General features: G+C 43.5%; 1 protein-coding gene across 9 annotated transcripts in view; it reads right to left on the reverse strand.

Annotated features, from left to right (window-relative positions):
* ino80 (INO80 complex ATPase subunit) overlaps positions 1-17,465 on the reverse strand; it is a 37,467-nt gene that overhangs the window by 6,665 nt on the left and 13,337 nt on the right. For 7 of the 9 annotated variants that reach the window (XR_007885853.1, XM_051409557.1, XM_051409556.1 and 4 more), the window contains exons 26-33: positions 16,184-16,324; positions 15,340-15,565; positions 7,374-7,501; positions 2,778-2,872; positions 2,093-2,165; positions 1,389-1,547; positions 1,116-1,218; positions 921-1,009 (exon numbers count right to left, since the gene is read on the reverse strand). Coding sequence is in view for 8 of the 9 variants with exons in the window: in XM_051409557.1 (XP_051265517.1) it covers positions 921-1,009; positions 1,116-1,218; positions 1,389-1,547; positions 2,093-2,165; positions 2,778-2,872; positions 7,374-7,501; positions 15,340-15,565; positions 16,184-16,324 (1,014 nt within the window). In the remaining variant the exon portion in view is untranslated. The remainder of the gene's footprint in view (positions 1-920; positions 1,010-1,115; positions 1,219-1,388; positions 1,548-2,092; positions 2,166-2,777; positions 2,873-7,373; positions 7,502-15,339; positions 15,566-16,183; positions 16,325-17,465) is intronic. The other 2 variants (XM_051409560.1, XM_051409559.1) reach the window with 1 other exon arrangement.

The following is a 17,465-nucleotide window of genomic DNA, read 5'->3' on the forward strand; positions in this document are numbered from 1 at the left end:
GGGTCCTGGGCAGAGGGTGGGAAGCACTTCCTGGAAGGCCAGACCCTACAGCAGACAAAGGGGTGTGAAGAGGTGGTCCTCAGGTATAAATGTTTAGCTTCCCCATGTTCGGGGTCCTTCTTCATCTTGACCGCCGTGTGTTGATTGACCTTTCTTTGCAAGAAAATAAACTTGTCGGCGGCAGAAGTTCTCTATTTCATTCTTCACCAGCAGCAAGAATTTCCACAACAATCCATTCCCAGTTGTAGATGAATCTCCCTTAACATTCCTCTTCAAGGCCTAAGGACGTCTATGTGGAGTGTTCAGTTGGTTGGCCTGTCTGTCCAACACTTGAGTCGAGAGCAAGAAAACTCACCAAGTACAGGCCAGATTGCAGTGAAATCTGGTATGGATACGCTCCCCAGACCATGCCATTTAATGATTTTGATGACCCCCCTGACCTCGTATTTAGCACTACCTAAATCCATGATAAGATATCTCAAACGAATGGTTGGATTTCCATGAAATTTAGTCTGGATAATCCCCAGAGGACAAATCCTAATGTTTTTGATGACTATCTGGCCTTTTCTCTGGCTTGAGGTCAAACTCTACACTTAAACACAAACATTCAAAGGTTAATAGTCAGATTGTAGTTAAGTTTTCTGAGAAAAATCACACTCCACAGAGGATGAACCCTCTCAATTTTGGACAGTCACTTAGCTTTCCACTTCCACTTGCCACCCTCAGGCCAAAATATCAACTTTTCACACAAGATAATTGATAATCTAACATGGAGATCATCATGAAATTTGATGAGGGTGAACCTTTTTGGTTTTAATGACCCTTTCTTCTCCATGGGACAAACTTAACACTGGCAAGGTGTTTAACATCTCACATTTGTCCCTTCCTGTCTTCTTTTAGAAGACTGAGATGTACTGTACCTTCTCGGCATACTTCTCCCTTTTTCTCTTGCGCTCTTTCACCTTGCTGCTCTCCTCCAGTTGCCTCTTCTCCTCCTGTCTCTGACGCACTACAGGAGAAGACAAAATGCATTTTTGTTTTTAATTTCCTCCTTATATTTACGGTAAAAAACGGAATAGAATCAAGATGAAGACGTGTTGCCTCAAAACACTCACGTTTCTTCTCCAGCTCATCGTCATCCAAAAGCAGGCTGACCACCTCTTTGGGTTTGAGTGTGTCCGGTTTGAAGTTGCCTCCAGAGATCACCACCCTTTGGATCTTATTACACAAGAACCATAAAGCATTAATTGACTCTGTAATTAATTAATTATTGCATTAGTTGCAGCATGACTAACAATGTTGAAACAGGTTTACTGGAACTGAGGCTTTTTAAAGCTCTCAAATCTCATATTTTGTGTATTGTATGAAGAAGTGCTAGTGTTTAATACCTCGCTTTTCTCCTTGGCCCGCTGCAGGATCCTCTCCTCGATGGTACCCTGACAAATGAGGCGATAGACAGTGACCTGCTTGGTCTGACCCAACCTGTGAGCTCTGTCCATGGCCTGCTGGTCTACTGTGGGGTTCCAGTCACTGTCATAGAAGATGACCTGGAAGGAACCAAAAAAAGGTCTTAACTTTCTACAACAAAGGTAAGCAACAACAAGGTCACCTATAGTCAAGTTTTTAATCCTGTTGTATTGTTATTGTTTACTGCATGTTTCAATTTGCCTGATGAAAGCACAAACATGATGTAAACACTCCCTTCTCTGTCAATTCTGAGACTAATTACCGGGATGTGTTATCCCAAGTGAACTGCCATTTAACATGACAGATGTCCTGTGTTAACAGTCACTTCAAACTCATTGTCATGAAAAGCTAATCCTGCTTGAACAGGGATGTAGGGACACAAAGGCAGATTATGCTGAGAGATGTTGATAAACGGGGAGAGAGAGAGAGAGAGAGAGAGAGAGAGAGAGAGAGAGAGAGAGAGAGAGAGAGATCATCATTTATATATGCATGTTCTCCCCCCTTCAATATATACACACACATCCATACTATGTTGTCAGTATTGTACTTAGGAAATACTAGTGCTGTTGAAGCTTTGATATTGTATCAGTGCCGTCTTTTCCCCCTCATTGTGTCGGTGACTCACAGTGTCAGCAGCAGTCAGGTTAATGCCGAGACCTCCAGCCCTCGTACTCAGCAGAAAGACAAAGATATCCGTCCTGCAGGGGGCAGTGGGAGTGGAGAGGAGGAGGGGGACAGAGGGAGAGACACACACAAAATCGAAAGATATCATTTACAACTGGCACACAATTAAGTTACAGTGTAAGTTAAGAATCATTCTCAAAAATGTCAACACAAACTTAAAGCCTGGCAGCGAAACCGGGTATAATTCACAATGACACTGTTCGCTATAACCTATTAAAACTAAGAGAGGGAAAGGCATGTGAAATTAAATATGTACTCGATACCAACGGTAGAGTGCCGTAAAATCAAGCTCTTTCAGTAAACCATGAACTCTCTCACCTACAACGAGAACCAGAGTAACACCGGCACCTCAGAGCTGCACACTAATGTAAACCAGAGCATGCGGAGGAAATATACGCACACACACATACTGTACATACTGTATTTGGACGCAAGATTAAACTACTCACTGATGCAATATACAAAAAGGCCCATTTACGGTTAGTTATTGGCAAAAAAGGGGTGTTTGGTTTCCTGCACATTCTCACACACACACACACACACACACACACACACACACACACACACACACACACACACACACACACACACACACACACTCTACGATCACATTGAACTTCACCCACCGGCTCTGGAAGTCAGCCACCATGTCTCTACGCTCAGAAATCTTGGAGGATCCATCGAGCCGCATGTAGGTGTGCTTACGGTAAACCATGTACTCCTGGAGATGGGACAAAATGAAGAAAATCGATGACATAATTATGTATATCATCAAATATTACAAAATGTTTGCTCATGAGTGAAGACATAAGTGTGAATATTTGCTGATTATCAAAGGAATTGCAGTTAAAGAACTGGATCCAGGTTTGTATGGAATTCATGGATTTGTGCAACTTATCCTTCCTGGACCACCTTCGCTACTGATTTTGAAACCAACCAACCTCCAGACTCTTGTCATTCAAACTTTAAGAAACTGGAACTCAAACTTTAATCCTGAATTTAATAAGTTCTCAAATATGCAGTACTATTCAAGTCTTTCTCTGAGGAAGCAAATACGCCCTGCAGCTCTACTTGTTAAGTTCCAAGGGTCAAGAAATACCAATCTTTAATGTTAGAATTCCTGCCTGACAGCAACCTTGTGTCCAAAATATCAAAATCCCACATTTCTTACACGCATTTGCTGGAGCTGAAACCTCAATCCCAGCCCAGAGAGACATTGAGAAATGCAGAATTTGATATTCTATACCCCCCTAAGCTGCTCTGTATAAGTGTGTGTGTTCCTGTGTGGGTGTTAGGTCTGATGGGAGGGGATCTTGAGTGCAACAGCAGTGATGAGGTGACATGTTGATCTCTCTTTAAGCACTGCCCTGAACCCCTGACCCCCTCACTCAAACATGTCAGTGCCCTCGAACCAACGAACCGGTCACAATTACTGGCACACATCACAACTCACCTCTCACAATCATTACCAATGATATCAATGATTTGACACTATGTTTTCTGTGACTCCCCAAACCCCTATCATGACACTAAGGGGCCTCCTGCCCTGCCCTCTCTGTGTGTCTGGCTCTGTTCCCAACAGCCCCATCTGCTCTGAGTGAACACTACATTAGGGACCATTAGCCCGGTGCTCGCCAAACTGCTGCTGACCTTGTTGAATTGGGTTTTGATGGCTTGCCAGCAGGATGTTGCAGATATTGTTGCTCTTACAGAAAGCCTTACTCAGCCTTACTAATGTTAAAGATTCATTTATGTCTAAATCATCAGAAAAAAAAGAGGCAGACGAGGATTATCTGAGATCCCTCAGACTTAGACATCATCTGTTACAATCTCTGCAACCTTCAGCTGCCATGTTTTCAAGCTTTTTGAGTCTGGCTGTTGAGGAATCAATACCTCAACAGCTGGCAATTTTCTCTTGTATTGTTGGAGTTGGTGTTAATCATAAGCGACACCTCTACATTTCTAAAGTTTTCCACATATTATGTAATGTGTTCCACTGCAAATGTTATAAATTAAAGTGTAGGTTTAGGTCAACCTGGCAGGACAAAATGTTAATCTTGTTCAACAAACTGTTAGCAGCTCATTATGGATCGTATTTAGTAAAAACAAATCTTCATGCTTGTGATATCTGACGTACAAACTTAAAATGATGTATGGGAGGAAATAGGCAGTGGAGAAGAGACATTTGTTTAAAAGCATGATGAAATTTCCTCTTTCCTGTCTAATATATCTCACATGTGCATGAAAGCCACCTTTTAGAAAGAGCAAGGAGTGGCAGCCAGGTTGTTTTTAACTTCCCAAACAATGAATCCCCAAAGTCAAGAAACAAATTCTCAGAAGAACATGGTTGCAGGAGCATGTATTGCAGTTCCTAAATTGGGAACACAGTGTGCATGGTCACAGTTTGTTCCCTACAGACACAACAACTGCAAAAATAATACTGAAAAGAACATGATGTAGTGGCACTAAAAATAAAGTTTAGCCAGCAAACAGCATAGATTGCCAACATTGTTACAGACGTCTTCATTAGGGCTGTGTTGCAATCCACACAAGTATGTCATAACTGCTTTCAGTGCCATAATACAAACAAATACCAAATACATTTTCTACGAGCCTGAGACTGGAAAAGTCATCAAAACTTGTTGAGTGCTATAATTAACTTAAAGGAGAACACCACTGAAATTCACATTAGTCTGTTTACAGGTCTTGGGGAGTACTACTGCATATGTGAAAAAAAGTTACATAAGGTCTTTGGTTGGCTCCTGCAAAGTCTGATACTACCTTAAGTGTCATGTCATTTGAGTCAGCATTGGTTGGGCTGAAGACCACAAATTTGAAAATGTGGAGTCAGAAAAAAGTGACCTTACCAGAGCTTTGTAGCCCACTCCTCACCTCCACTTGAGGCCAGAGGCTCGTGGCTACATTAGCCGCTACTAGCATAACACACTCAAGTCTCTGATTGAATTGTCTGTGGTCGAGTGGCATTGTGGGTAATGTAGATTCCAAATTTTGACATGGAATAAGTGTGTGCTATACAAAAATACAATGTCTCTAGTTGTGTTGGATCAGTTTTGGTTGTTTTAGTTTTAAAGTGTCCACCATGACACCATGAGTGCAATGTGGTGGAGTACTGTATTAAGTAATATCATATCAGTTAACAGCAGTGTTGGGCAAGTGTAGCAGAAATATAGTGATAAAGTAAGTATTGTAATAAATGGTCAGAATGTATCATAATTGTATCATGTAATAAGCTAAATGTAATACATGCTTTGTTCTGTGTAATGGGTCAATGTATCCCAGTTTATGTTGGTTAATAATGAAAAAGAGGAACTGATTGGCACATATAGTCAGAGTTGTATATCTGTAATTTTTTTGCTTTAATAAAAATCCACTGCTGATTTTCTGGCTGCAATACCAAAGAGTCAGTGTGGGCATTCCCGCCAGCACTGAAATCTAAGCTGCAGACTTGCAGCACAGTAAAGTGCAGTCTAAGCAACCACAGACACACATCTCAGCTTAGAGCAGGAGGGCAGTGACTTGGCGGTCCCGCTCCACAATTGGCTGTAGCCAGAGAAAGCCAACAATATTATTTTTTCTTCAGGCCACCCGGATCTTAACGATCCATCACCCAACAACGTGATGTCACCAGAAGAGCCGGCAGCCGACCGGCGACGAAAACAATGACGCTAATGACAGAGATTAGCATCAGCCTCTTTCTCTTAGTCACAGTCTCATGTTCAGGAAATCAACTCCATCTGCAGAACTTTTATCCCCAACCAATGAGAAAGATAATATGGTCAAGGAAAACCGGAGCCAGATTGGGTGGATATATGATTTCATTCGTGGATCTCTTTAACCCATTAGTAGAGGAGATGCTGTCACAGCCTCCCATTACTGTATGAGGTGACTTAAACTATAAAAAACACACTGTACTGCCTCATTAAAAATCATAGCTTGGAGGAACAGCTACAGGTGGGACAGTCGGTGAGAAGAACATTAACACAGAATGACCTGGCCTGCGTTATCTGGGCCATCTTGAGCATTCTCACCACTGCTGTTTTTCCTGCGGCCTTTAACACAAGGCATTCCCGCTGTTTTCCAGACACGCAGGAAGACAGCCCTTAACCACCTGGGCTGGGTCCATCTGCCATCAAAAGATTTGGCTGCATAAACAACACTGCACCGTGTGAATGGGGAAGGAATTCCCAATGACATCATGCGTGATTCTTTTGGCTCCATAGCGATGTTTGCAACAAATATGGAGGCAACAGTAGAGTATTGCATCAAGGCCGTCTACAAATGAACACTGGCAGAATTGCTCTATTCTGCTGTTTTCCTATGGACATTGACAAATTATGTGAATTTCAACCTTGATTGCACCTGACCTCCAAACAGATTTGAGCTATCCAAGCAGCTTAAAAAGACAGAAAGTGTCTCTGGATATAGTTTTTTTTTCTCAGGGAGACTTCACTAACTGTCCTTGATCATAAATTACCTAAACAATATGATGAGGTATTTGCACTGGCTCTCTGCCCATACAAGCAGCTTACAGCATGTATCCTATATAGATAAAAGAAATAAGAGAGACAAAAAATCACCATGGCGTTTATAATTACAGGCTTTCTGTTATCTGATGTGTTCCCATCTTTTTTCTCCCTCTGCCTCCCTACCAAACTACCTTTGTCTCATCAATTTTCTGCAGAATTTCTTTCTCTTCTAACCCAAAGGCCCTTGCCACTCCCATCTTCCCCTCTCCTCTTTCCTTACTCCTTCCAGTCATCCCTCCCATCTGGCTGCCTCCCCTGCAGATGAGACCCCGCTAATTAGCCCTGACCTGTTAATCAGCCGTCTAATGAGTGCACTAACGAGGGACAGGCAGGCTGATTAGAGGTACTGGAGCTCAATACCTTTTCCAGTGGAAGAAGACCAGTTAAACAACGGTCTTTGATATACATGTTAATGACACATTAAAGGTGTGTTGTCAGAGAACACTATCCCTTTTTTAAAAAACATGTTTATGTGAATGTGTTCATACTTGTGTCTTATTTAAGGGTAAAAAAATCTACAATTATGTCACAATTAAAACTAAATAATTCTAAAATTAATAATTCATTTTAGTGTAACAAGATTTTAGAGAATTGCAATCACCGTCCAGTGTGTTTGTGTGTGTGTGTGTGTGTGTGTGTGTGTGTGTGTGTGTGAGAGAGTGTGTGTGTTTATACCTCCAGCAGGTCAATCATGCGGGTCATTTGGGAGTAGATGAGGACTCTGTGTCCTTGGGCCTTTAGCCGACTCAACAAGATATCCAAGGTGTGGAGCTTGCCACTTTCCGTAATCAGGCTCTCCTTATCTAAAAGAGGGAAAGACAAATAAATGAAAACCCAAACTATGTGTGTGTGTGTGTGTGTGTGTGTGTGTGTGTGTGTGTGTGTGTGTGTGTGTGTGTGTGTGTGTGTGTATATATACACCAAAGGTTCCATGTCATTCTTTTCCCTTATTGCTAAGATTTAGTGCGTTGACACAATGTCATAATGTAATACATCTGCTTCCTGACAGAATACGGAAAAGCAGCCCAATCAATTCAGAGGTTATTAACTCTTCCGTAATCAATACAAGTCTGCGTTAAGACTGAGTTCTCTAGGATAAAGACACTTTCACCCGAGCGGATCAGCCCGGGGATCAATCCTCCTAAATCTGCCCCTGATCTGGTGATTGTTTAAATAAAGCATGTGCCCTTATTGACTGGACTGCTGATGAGAACAGCTGAGAGTGAGACAGTGAATGAACCAGAGAGAGAGAACAAGAAAGAAAGAGAAATTGTTAGAAAAAGTGATTTACACTCCATTTCACACAATGGCACAAAAGAAGAGCAAACAGGCCTGGCAGTTGGTCTTGGTCATGTTATTGCCAACACCACATCAGGTGCTCTTTGGCCGGTCAAACGATTGAGCCGCAGAGAGCAAATGGGGAGCAATCTGACCCGGGGTCCGCTGTTGAAGTGGTTCCCTCCATGTCCAACTGATGAGGGATTAACGTCATCTGGCACAATGGCAGAATGAGAAAAGGGACGGGGCTGCCATCGACCCAGTGACAGGCACACTATGGTGTTTGACCAAGAGGTCGTGACCCTGAGTGGGGAGAACCTAAGGCCAGGTCCAGGGTCAGGTGACAGGGTCGGGCCAGGGTTACAAGAGAGTCCCTATGGGAGAGTCAGGCTTGGCCGCCTCGCACTCGAGTTGGGACACTTGTTCCCAAGCCCTTTTGTACAGTGAAAACCTGGGCTTATAAATATTTCCCAGTCTTATTTCCTTGCTTTGTCAATGTAATGTAACCAACCGCGTTAAAATCACGTGCCATTAATCCAAAACACAATGTCAGAAAATTTCAACTGAGGCTGTGATAATACATGCATACGACAACGTCCTGCCACAATATCCGTAAAAAACCCTGACATGAAGTCATTGCTTAAAAACAATCAGTGCGCTTGATGAGCCAACGACACAAAACCAACTGGTTCTCTCTCCATTTTCTAACCAGTAGCATTCTATGCTAATGTGTACTTAGGCTGAACCCTGACCTGTGACCCTTTAGCATAGCCCCCCAAACAAGGTCAGGCCCTGTAGAGGTGTTAAAGAGGAACTAATAGAACAGAAGAACAGGGGGAAACACTCTGGGGAGGTATTGGAGAGCTCACCTACAGGTCACTGTGGAGTGGTGTCAGCCTGTCAAATATACATACAGCCCTGGTCACACAGCACTAGAGCTGACAGTGTTGACAGGATGAGTTCTAAATCAAAGCTATATTTATTTTTTATATGTCACTTGTTTGGGCTTCCTCCAGACAGCTGGTGTACTGTCGACTAAGTATATATGGTTTCCACTTCGGTTGTCATTCCTTGTTACATTTTCTAAGTTAATAAAACTTAACTACGATGAACTGGAATAAAATTCTAAAACTTCACTAAGGAAAGTAAAGAAATGGAGGAAAAGAAGGGAAAATGGACACAGGAGGTCAATAAAAGATCCCTTAAAGTACACTATTAGCAAGAGACAATAAACTAAATCTGAAGCAGATCCACCTTCAGTCTAGATTTATTACAAGGTAGGCAGTTGTTATGCATTGCTGTGGCTCGACACAGTGCGTACCAAGAGACCAGCACACCGCAAACCCATGAGATACACAAACACTCCATCCTGTCATCAAAAGCCCTATAATTGGCCTTGGCGTCAAGAAAGTGGATGAATCGAAAAGTAAAAGGAGGAGAGAGTGAGACATGCAGAGGATTAGACGGGTGCAGAAAAGCAAAAGGTCCAGACGGAGAGTGAAGGGGGTCTGTGGTGGCTCCAGCTACAGTGAGGCGGTATTAGCATGGTGGCGGCGGCGATGTTGTGGTCAAGATGAGACGGGGCGTCCTCACCGCAGGTGCCAGCCTAACCAGGGCCGCTGCTCAGTCAAGGGCACCAACAAGCGCTGCGGGCCACACTGCCAACCACCCAGATGCAAACCGCGACTTGGCAAAGATGCAGATGCTCATATAAGGCACTACTGCTCAACCCCTGCCACCAATCTGTTTCTGTTTAGCAGATTATATTTAAGCCTCCAGACTCCAATGTCATGTTTGAAGATGGGTTAAAGCCCCTATCTGAGGATTTCTGTGGCCAAACAGGACTAAATGTGGTATGTATTTAAACTAATTCTTGAAGGGCATAAACTGCAAATCTGAAAATCCCATATTAAGCAGTTGGATACTATTATTTCTGTATGAAGAGACATGTCAGTCAGGGTAATCCTCTTGTTTATGCCTGGATTATGATGGAGACCATTAAGAGGAGAGCCGCTCTGCTCCTTAAGAAAGCCACCTTCTGACATTTGACTACACTGATGATATAGCCTACATTTAGATTTTTTTATACCCGCTCAGAGGCACCGTCTGATCATTCACATATTTGAATCTCTGTGACATTCAACCTTCAGAGAAATGATTGATCCAAAAAAAAGATGCTAAATAATCAAAGGAAAGCAGGGAAACAGATGTCCGACAGAAATGACGGGGAAAAAAATCCCACCCCTGCAACTATTCAAACTCCCAAAAGCCCAGCGATGTGGCTTACATAGAGAGGTGGCCGAGTTCAAAACATTTAGTGCTGCATACAGAAAATCCCTATTTCTAAATATCGCTGCCATACCCTATAAAGCACAGCCAAGAAAATGAATAATTGCGATTTGGGAGGGCTTTGGTGGTCTGTCTCATTCCAACATAACACTTATGGCTTACATTATAAGCTACATGTGGCTGCGGTGAAATGCATGACCATAGGTCATAAATGTGAGCAAACTGGATGTAGCAACCATGCTTGTAATATGAATTGTGAAGGGCTTAGAGGGATTCAAATGGATATGTCTATACATGTAACTTGTGTGGCGCTTAAAATGAATTGGCCTCCAAGATTAGTTCAGTTCAAATTCAGTCCAAATTAGTTTATATAGTAACGGCATCATAAATATCACGTACAGCTGGTAGCAAAACAAAAGGAACCTCACATTACCTCGCACAAAAACCAAACAGCAGAACAGCAAGTCGGGACAGGACGAGAAATTTCTTTATAAATTATGTGGATTCAAATGCAATGAAATGGACAGAAAACAACTTTCTAATTGTGGCCTGATGAGGACAAGGACTGCGTTGAGACCACACCCCAAAACAAAACAAAATCCCATGTGGTGTCACACCACTCTGCTGTTGCTATGGATACACATATCAAGCTTCACCACCTGCCCTGCCCCTCTTTCATAGCACCCCCCCCCTCCCGCCCACCAGCTTAAATCCAATCCAGTCTAACAGTGGTATTCACCCAGCCAGCCCTCCCCATTTTACCTCCTGCTGGCAGATTAGGCTACACTCCCCTGTCCCTCCTCTCTCCCCCCTTTCTACCACATCCACCCTCCAGCTCCCTCTCGGTCTTTCCCTCCTCCGCTACTACATACTCTCCCTCCCGTTTTCCCCCCTACACACCCTCTCTCCCTCCCTCTACTGTCTGTCCCCCGACGGTGTAATCCAATCCCTGTAGGGCCAGAGCCAGGGGCCTGACACGGTCCTGACCCAATTAGAGGCCTGCTGCCAGCTAATTAACCCTGGCCCAGCCCTGGTGCCTGGCGCCTGATACTCCCAAACCAACTACGGCGCTAATTTCATTAATACGCCACTACAGTCTTCTGTCCTGTCCTGTACCCTTCCCCTGTGCGGCTGCTGCTGCCAAAGCCAAGAGAGGAGCCGCCCTTAACCAGGGAGGGTAGCGGCCCTGATGCGATCGAAAAGGAGGAGATGAACAGCAGCGAGATAGCAGGATGAAAAAAAAGAAGAAAAAAAAAGAAATCAGGAGCTGATAAAAGAAGATGGATGGATGGTTATGTGAGAAAGAGAGACAGATGGGGGGCCACAGAGCAGGTCGAATCAACGATCGAACTGAGCGTCAGCCCCTCACTGTATAATGATACATTACACTGTGCAATCAATAAGTCAATGGGCAACACTTGTTCAGCACCGCTGATGATGGAAATATTAGCCTGACACTACTTTGCTGCCTCTGCACGTATTGACAAAAGTCTGACTTAAACTTAATTTTCTCGCTACCGCAGCATCAGTATAGCTAAGAGCCAGATGCCAGCGGGAGGTTTTGGGAAGCTGGGAGGGAAGTGACTGACAGAAAACAGGAGGTTGGGGAAGTTTTACAGACGCTCCTCCAAAATCTGTCTGCATCTAGAACACAGTATCTACACACTGGAGCACAGCCAAATGACAAACATGCATTACAGAAAGCCCAAAAAATGTGTCTGCGTGACTACTTTTGACAGAAAGTTAGTGATGGACTGTGTTTATGGGTGTGTGTGTGTATATATACGTATATATATATATATACATATATATATATGAAACAAATACATCACTGTCTCCCCTCAAACATGCAAGAGCATTTCTCTTGGTTCTCTAGGGGTTGTTAAGCAGGGGAAGAGACAGACAGTCTGTTGAGGACTCAGAGTTTCTTGGGGGAATCTCACCACACCACAGCAGCCCACTGTGAACTCTGTCATTAAGATAGATTACTGCTAGTTACCCCTGGCCCACACTGACTTGACACACACCACAGATGAACGCTAGCTGGCTAAGGGACAGAGTGAACTAGACACTACTTGGCTTCATGTTCAAAGATCTCATCATAGGGATATAATGTGGCTAATGTCTCCCCCTTCAGTCTACTTCGGGATTTAAGTTTCTTAAGTATCTGTGAACACACTTTTTTCCTTCTTGTGGACACATTAACAGCCATAAAATGGACTAGGAAATCAAAACATCTCCCTGTGTCCCTTTACAAACTTGGCTGGATGTTTTGTTTTGTTATTTCTCTGTTAAATTCCGCAGACGGTTACCGGTGCCAGTTTAATGCAGCTTGAGAGGGGCAGAGTCAGACGGTGATGTGGTGAGGCTGGCCGTCTGTGTGTTGTTTTCTGCCTGTCTATCAGAGGGCCGGGGAAGCTTCCTGCCATTTTGCTGGAGCGCAGAGTTTCTTTGAAGGGACAGGAAGGCAGAACTGCATTTCCCACAGCCTGATGTGGGCTGCTGGGCTAGATCTGACTCTCATAGTCTGATTGATAAATAGTCACACACATACAAGTCCTTTACTATCCCCTTCACACACACATACACTCCTCCACAGCAGTGACAGTCAATTCCCAGCTCACGATAAAGCTAGGAAAAGAGTCAAGAGTCGGCGCTATAGTGAGAAGGCCGTGATTTTGTGGAACGGTTCCTTCTAATTACTGAAAGCGACGTTGGGGCCACACAGACAGCGAAGGAAGGTTATTTCTGTGTCACACTGGAATGTTCTGCAAATAATCCTACGGCACGCAATTTCAAAACTATTTCCTATAACCTGATGCATAACATCTCTCAGCGTGAAATGGTGGTCTCCGTCTGAATTTAAAGTGAACCAACTGTTACTATATTCGAGATTTCTGGAAAGTGAAAGAGAGGTGACCACAGAACTACATCAATTTAGCAAGCAAACAAAACTGGAATGCGTCTAATTATAGTCAAAACCTCTTCTCCTGTCGTCTCCTGGTGGTTCAGACTAGATGACTGCATGGGTTCAAATCACGGCTCATGAAACCCTGCATGCATCTTGCTTTCTCTGTGATCACCACTGATCGGGTGTCGGAAAGGTGCAGCAGTATCACATCACTGTCAGTATTAACATTATTAGCATAGAGTAGAAAATGCATTCTTTTTTGGATACAAGACTTCCGTCCTTGCCATCACAGTAACATCAAAAACAAAACAAAAAGCGGAGGCCCAAGACATTACAGCCTCAATTGTTTTTTCCTCCTCTGTGGCCTGATTCCTAATAAGTCCTCTGATTAGATTCCTCCGTCGATATCAGTGGGCAGCCGTACTCACGCCATGGCGCTCAAAACAAACAGTTATTCAGCTCTGCCATTTGTTCTAAAAGGTGTGGGGCTGGGAGTGCAGAGGAGAGGGAGGGTGGGAAACTTCAGCTGGGCTACTGTACATATCTGGGCCTTGATGTGGCAACAATGTGTTCAGCGGAGGACGGGTGCCGCAGTGTTGGGTCACTTCCTTCCTACTGAGGCTGAGAAAGAAGTGTGAGACCAGACGGACTGAGAGGCTGTGGCCAGATACTGATTTCAGATCAGTTCGCGGTCCCGTCCATTTAGAAGGGGAGAGACGGGGGTGAAGCTTGTCCTCGGGACTGTGTGTGTTTGTGTGAAGAATACGCAACACCGCTGAGCGTGGGAGAGTGTGTGGGGAGAGGCGAGAGACACCTTAGGCCCCGTGTGAGCGCTGCACAGTTCCCTGAATGGACCCGATGGTACACAGACACACACATACACACTTGCACACAAACACACAGGCAGACCATCTATTAGTGTTACCTAACTAAGCACTTGGAACAATGACCAGTAGCTAAACTTCCTCGCTTTGTCTGCCTCCGTATAACTTCACAAGAGCTTTCAGACGGTTCTCACACAGACACACAAATACTTGTTTTGTTTCTCACTTTTACACACAAACACTCTCACAAGCACATGTATACACAGATGGGTAGGAGACAAAAAAATCAAGCATTACAATACTGTAATCTGTGAGAGAGTGTCTATAGAATTTAAAGATTATATTCAGAGATTAAATATCAAGTCACAGTGCGTCTTTAAGTAATAAAAGCCACAAAATGAGTAAACTATAGGCCTATTAAACAAGTATCAAAGGACATGTGCATCAATCTTCTGAGCCAGGAACCTCTGTTAGCACACAAAACAAAAAGAGAGCAGTCATCACAATCCATGACAGAGACAGTTTATCAGAAGTAGAGGGGCTGAGCAGGTCAGTGAGAAGGGAAGTGTTGTCTGTAAAACTGTAATGGCCTCTCTCACCCTGGACATCCATCAGTCATCTGAATCCTGGCAGTGAACCAGCTCCCACTCTGCTCTACGCTGACCCTTAACTCAATGAGCCCAAGCTCTTCTGATAAAGCGCTTGTAAGCACATGTACACCCACGATCCTGTATTCAGACTTTAATGGAAAAAATTTATGGTAGGTGTTTATGCGAGTGAACTCCCGCAGAAGCCCTTTATCTCAGCAGTTCCATTAGATTGTGAGGGATTGGCTGCTTGACAGACAGACAGAAAGTGACAGAGGAGGGTGATGTGCCCGACTCTGCCCTGTTGACCCTAGTCTGGCCTCTGTAGACTCTCCCACGGGCTCCTATTTTACCCTTCTGTCAAAAACTGGATATCAACCGTTTGATAAAACTGTCAGTCAAAACAGTTAAAATATGACTCAAGTAAACAAAGATAGAGCAAACTACTATTACTGAAGATATGAGCTTACAAAACACTCCACAGCACCATCTGTATTTCTGAAACATGGCCACAAGTTTTAGCATCACTGTCTTTTCCCACGGCAATGCAGACTGCTGCTGTGAACTAACAGTCACAAATTGTGGTATTTACTAGAGGTCTTAGACAGTAATTTATCACCTGGCCTGGTCTAGTTACCATTTAGCTACATAGCATCCGGTTAGCCAGTGTGAGCTACAGCTGACACCACGGCAGGAACTCAGTTCAAAGCATAGCAAAAAAGAAACATGACACACAAAAATGAAGTCCTTACCAGGTATCCGAATGAAGGACCATCCATGCCGTGGGTAGAGGGCCATCACACCCCCAGGGCTTTGTGGGTGGAAGGCATTGGCCCTCTTACACCAGTCTGAGGCAAGTTCAGGGGAGCCGTAGAGGAAACACTGTTTGAAGATTGTGCCCCCTCCAGCGCGTGTCACCCGCCATTCGTACTCTGCACTGCGGTCGTTGCAATAACGCTCCATGGGAACTGCTGTCACCTAGGAAACCAAAAAGAAAGATAGGGTTTTCTATATTTGAAACAAAAGATAATGTTGCGTGGTAGAGAGAGAAGGAAGATTTCAGGGTAATGTATTACAAGTATATTAACATTGACTTCTTTAATCTTTTAACTTAAACTATTTATTAAAATAACACAACCTAGAGGTCATCTCTACTGGACGTAGAAGGAAAATCATTGCATGAAGGCAGGTTTCACAAAATCAGCAGATTCTGTGTGTGTGTGTGTGTGTGTGTGTGTGTGTGTGTAGGAGGAGCGCGAGAGCAAGCTTAACAACTGGTGAATAACCTAGGCAAGAAGCCCTTTTTTTAGAGGCTCTGTTTGTTTTAAATGCAGCTGGAAGCCACAGTGGTGACCCCCGCACCCCAACCACACACAGTCACACACACACACACACATATTCAGAGATAAGAGCTCCTCATTGTTGAAAGCCTACAAAGGCAACTTGCACAGTGCTTCCCTCTCTTCCCTTTCCACGACCACCCAAATGCTTGTCTGTCTTGAACAGGCCAGCAGAAACAGACGCACACGCACACGCACACACACACACACACACACACACACACACACACACACACACACACACACACACACATACCCTTGGAGTGGCAGCTAGCAGAAACTTGGGTGGCAGTGTGGGCTGGCAGGGCCGCAACGAGGAGGTGGCAGAGTTCCGACTGTGGATCATCACGTCAGCGTGTCCCATCATGCCGGGCCTTAAGGCTGTGAACACCAGGTCCTGAAACACACACGCACACACAAATCTACATTACTACGGCCAACGCTTCACAAATATAGTGATTATATTTGAGTGGTGAAATGTATTAAATTACTAGCAATTTCAGAAACATCAGAGTGGATGTTACGCCTCCACCTGAACTGATTCCTGCTTTGATTGGTAGCAAAGTGGGGAGCTTGAAGCAAATATTATTTTCAAATTACAGTAAACATAAAAAATATATGTGGCAAAATTAAGAGGCACTGCAAAACAGAGGTAAACAACCAACGGAGGTTACTGAGTGCAGCGGTCATGTTTTTTTTATAAATTGCTCTGACATTATATTCATGTTTCACTGACTGGCATTGCCTAAAATGTTATATAACATTTCAGCTAAATGCTTAAAATGTTACATAAAATATATGATTATACAGCTTATATTTTAGTTGCGTATATCACAGGATAAACTGTGTGTTTGATCATGTAATCTTTTCTTTTGAGCAAGACAAACATTATGCATATATTTGACCAAAGGTTGATACTGAGGTTGAAAATGATGAATAATTCAAGTATTATGTGGTGGTAGGTGTTAAAGGACTATATCAAAGTTATGTGTGGAAAAGGTGGATACACAGTGCCATCTAATGGCAGAGTTTACAAAATGACATCCTTTCTAGCCAGGCAAGGTCATCATAACCATGACCATCCTCATTTCTGTACATCATTGGATTTGATAGGCAGTGACAGTAAGACATACAATACATATAGAATGACATACATACCAAATTATACACAATTACATTAAGTGTATATATATATATATATATATATATATATATATATCTCACAAATGTAAAGAAATTCCCCCAAAATATTTTCCAACATATGTAAATAGATGTGATTCATATTGGGATGAACAAAGGGGAGACTGACAGACAGAGGGCCCATCTGAAGAGTTGGAGGTGTCCAGAGTTGGCCTGGTTCTTTCACTTCTTCGACAGGAGCAAGAAAGCTGAAGGCAACACTGACCACACTGTCAAGTACGCAGCCAGAAAGCGATGAAGCAAGCAGAGAGAATAGGCAATGTGTGCCAACTACACACAGCTTCAAAAGAAAAATGAACAGTTGAGAGAAGTTGGCATCAACTATGTGGGAGTGAGTA

This window comes from Dicentrarchus labrax, unplaced genomic scaffold (genome assembly GCF_905237075.1).
Source record: "Dicentrarchus labrax unplaced genomic scaffold, dlabrax2021, whole genome shotgun sequence".
Lineage (NCBI taxonomy): Eukaryota > Metazoa > Chordata > Actinopteri > Moronidae > Dicentrarchus > Dicentrarchus labrax.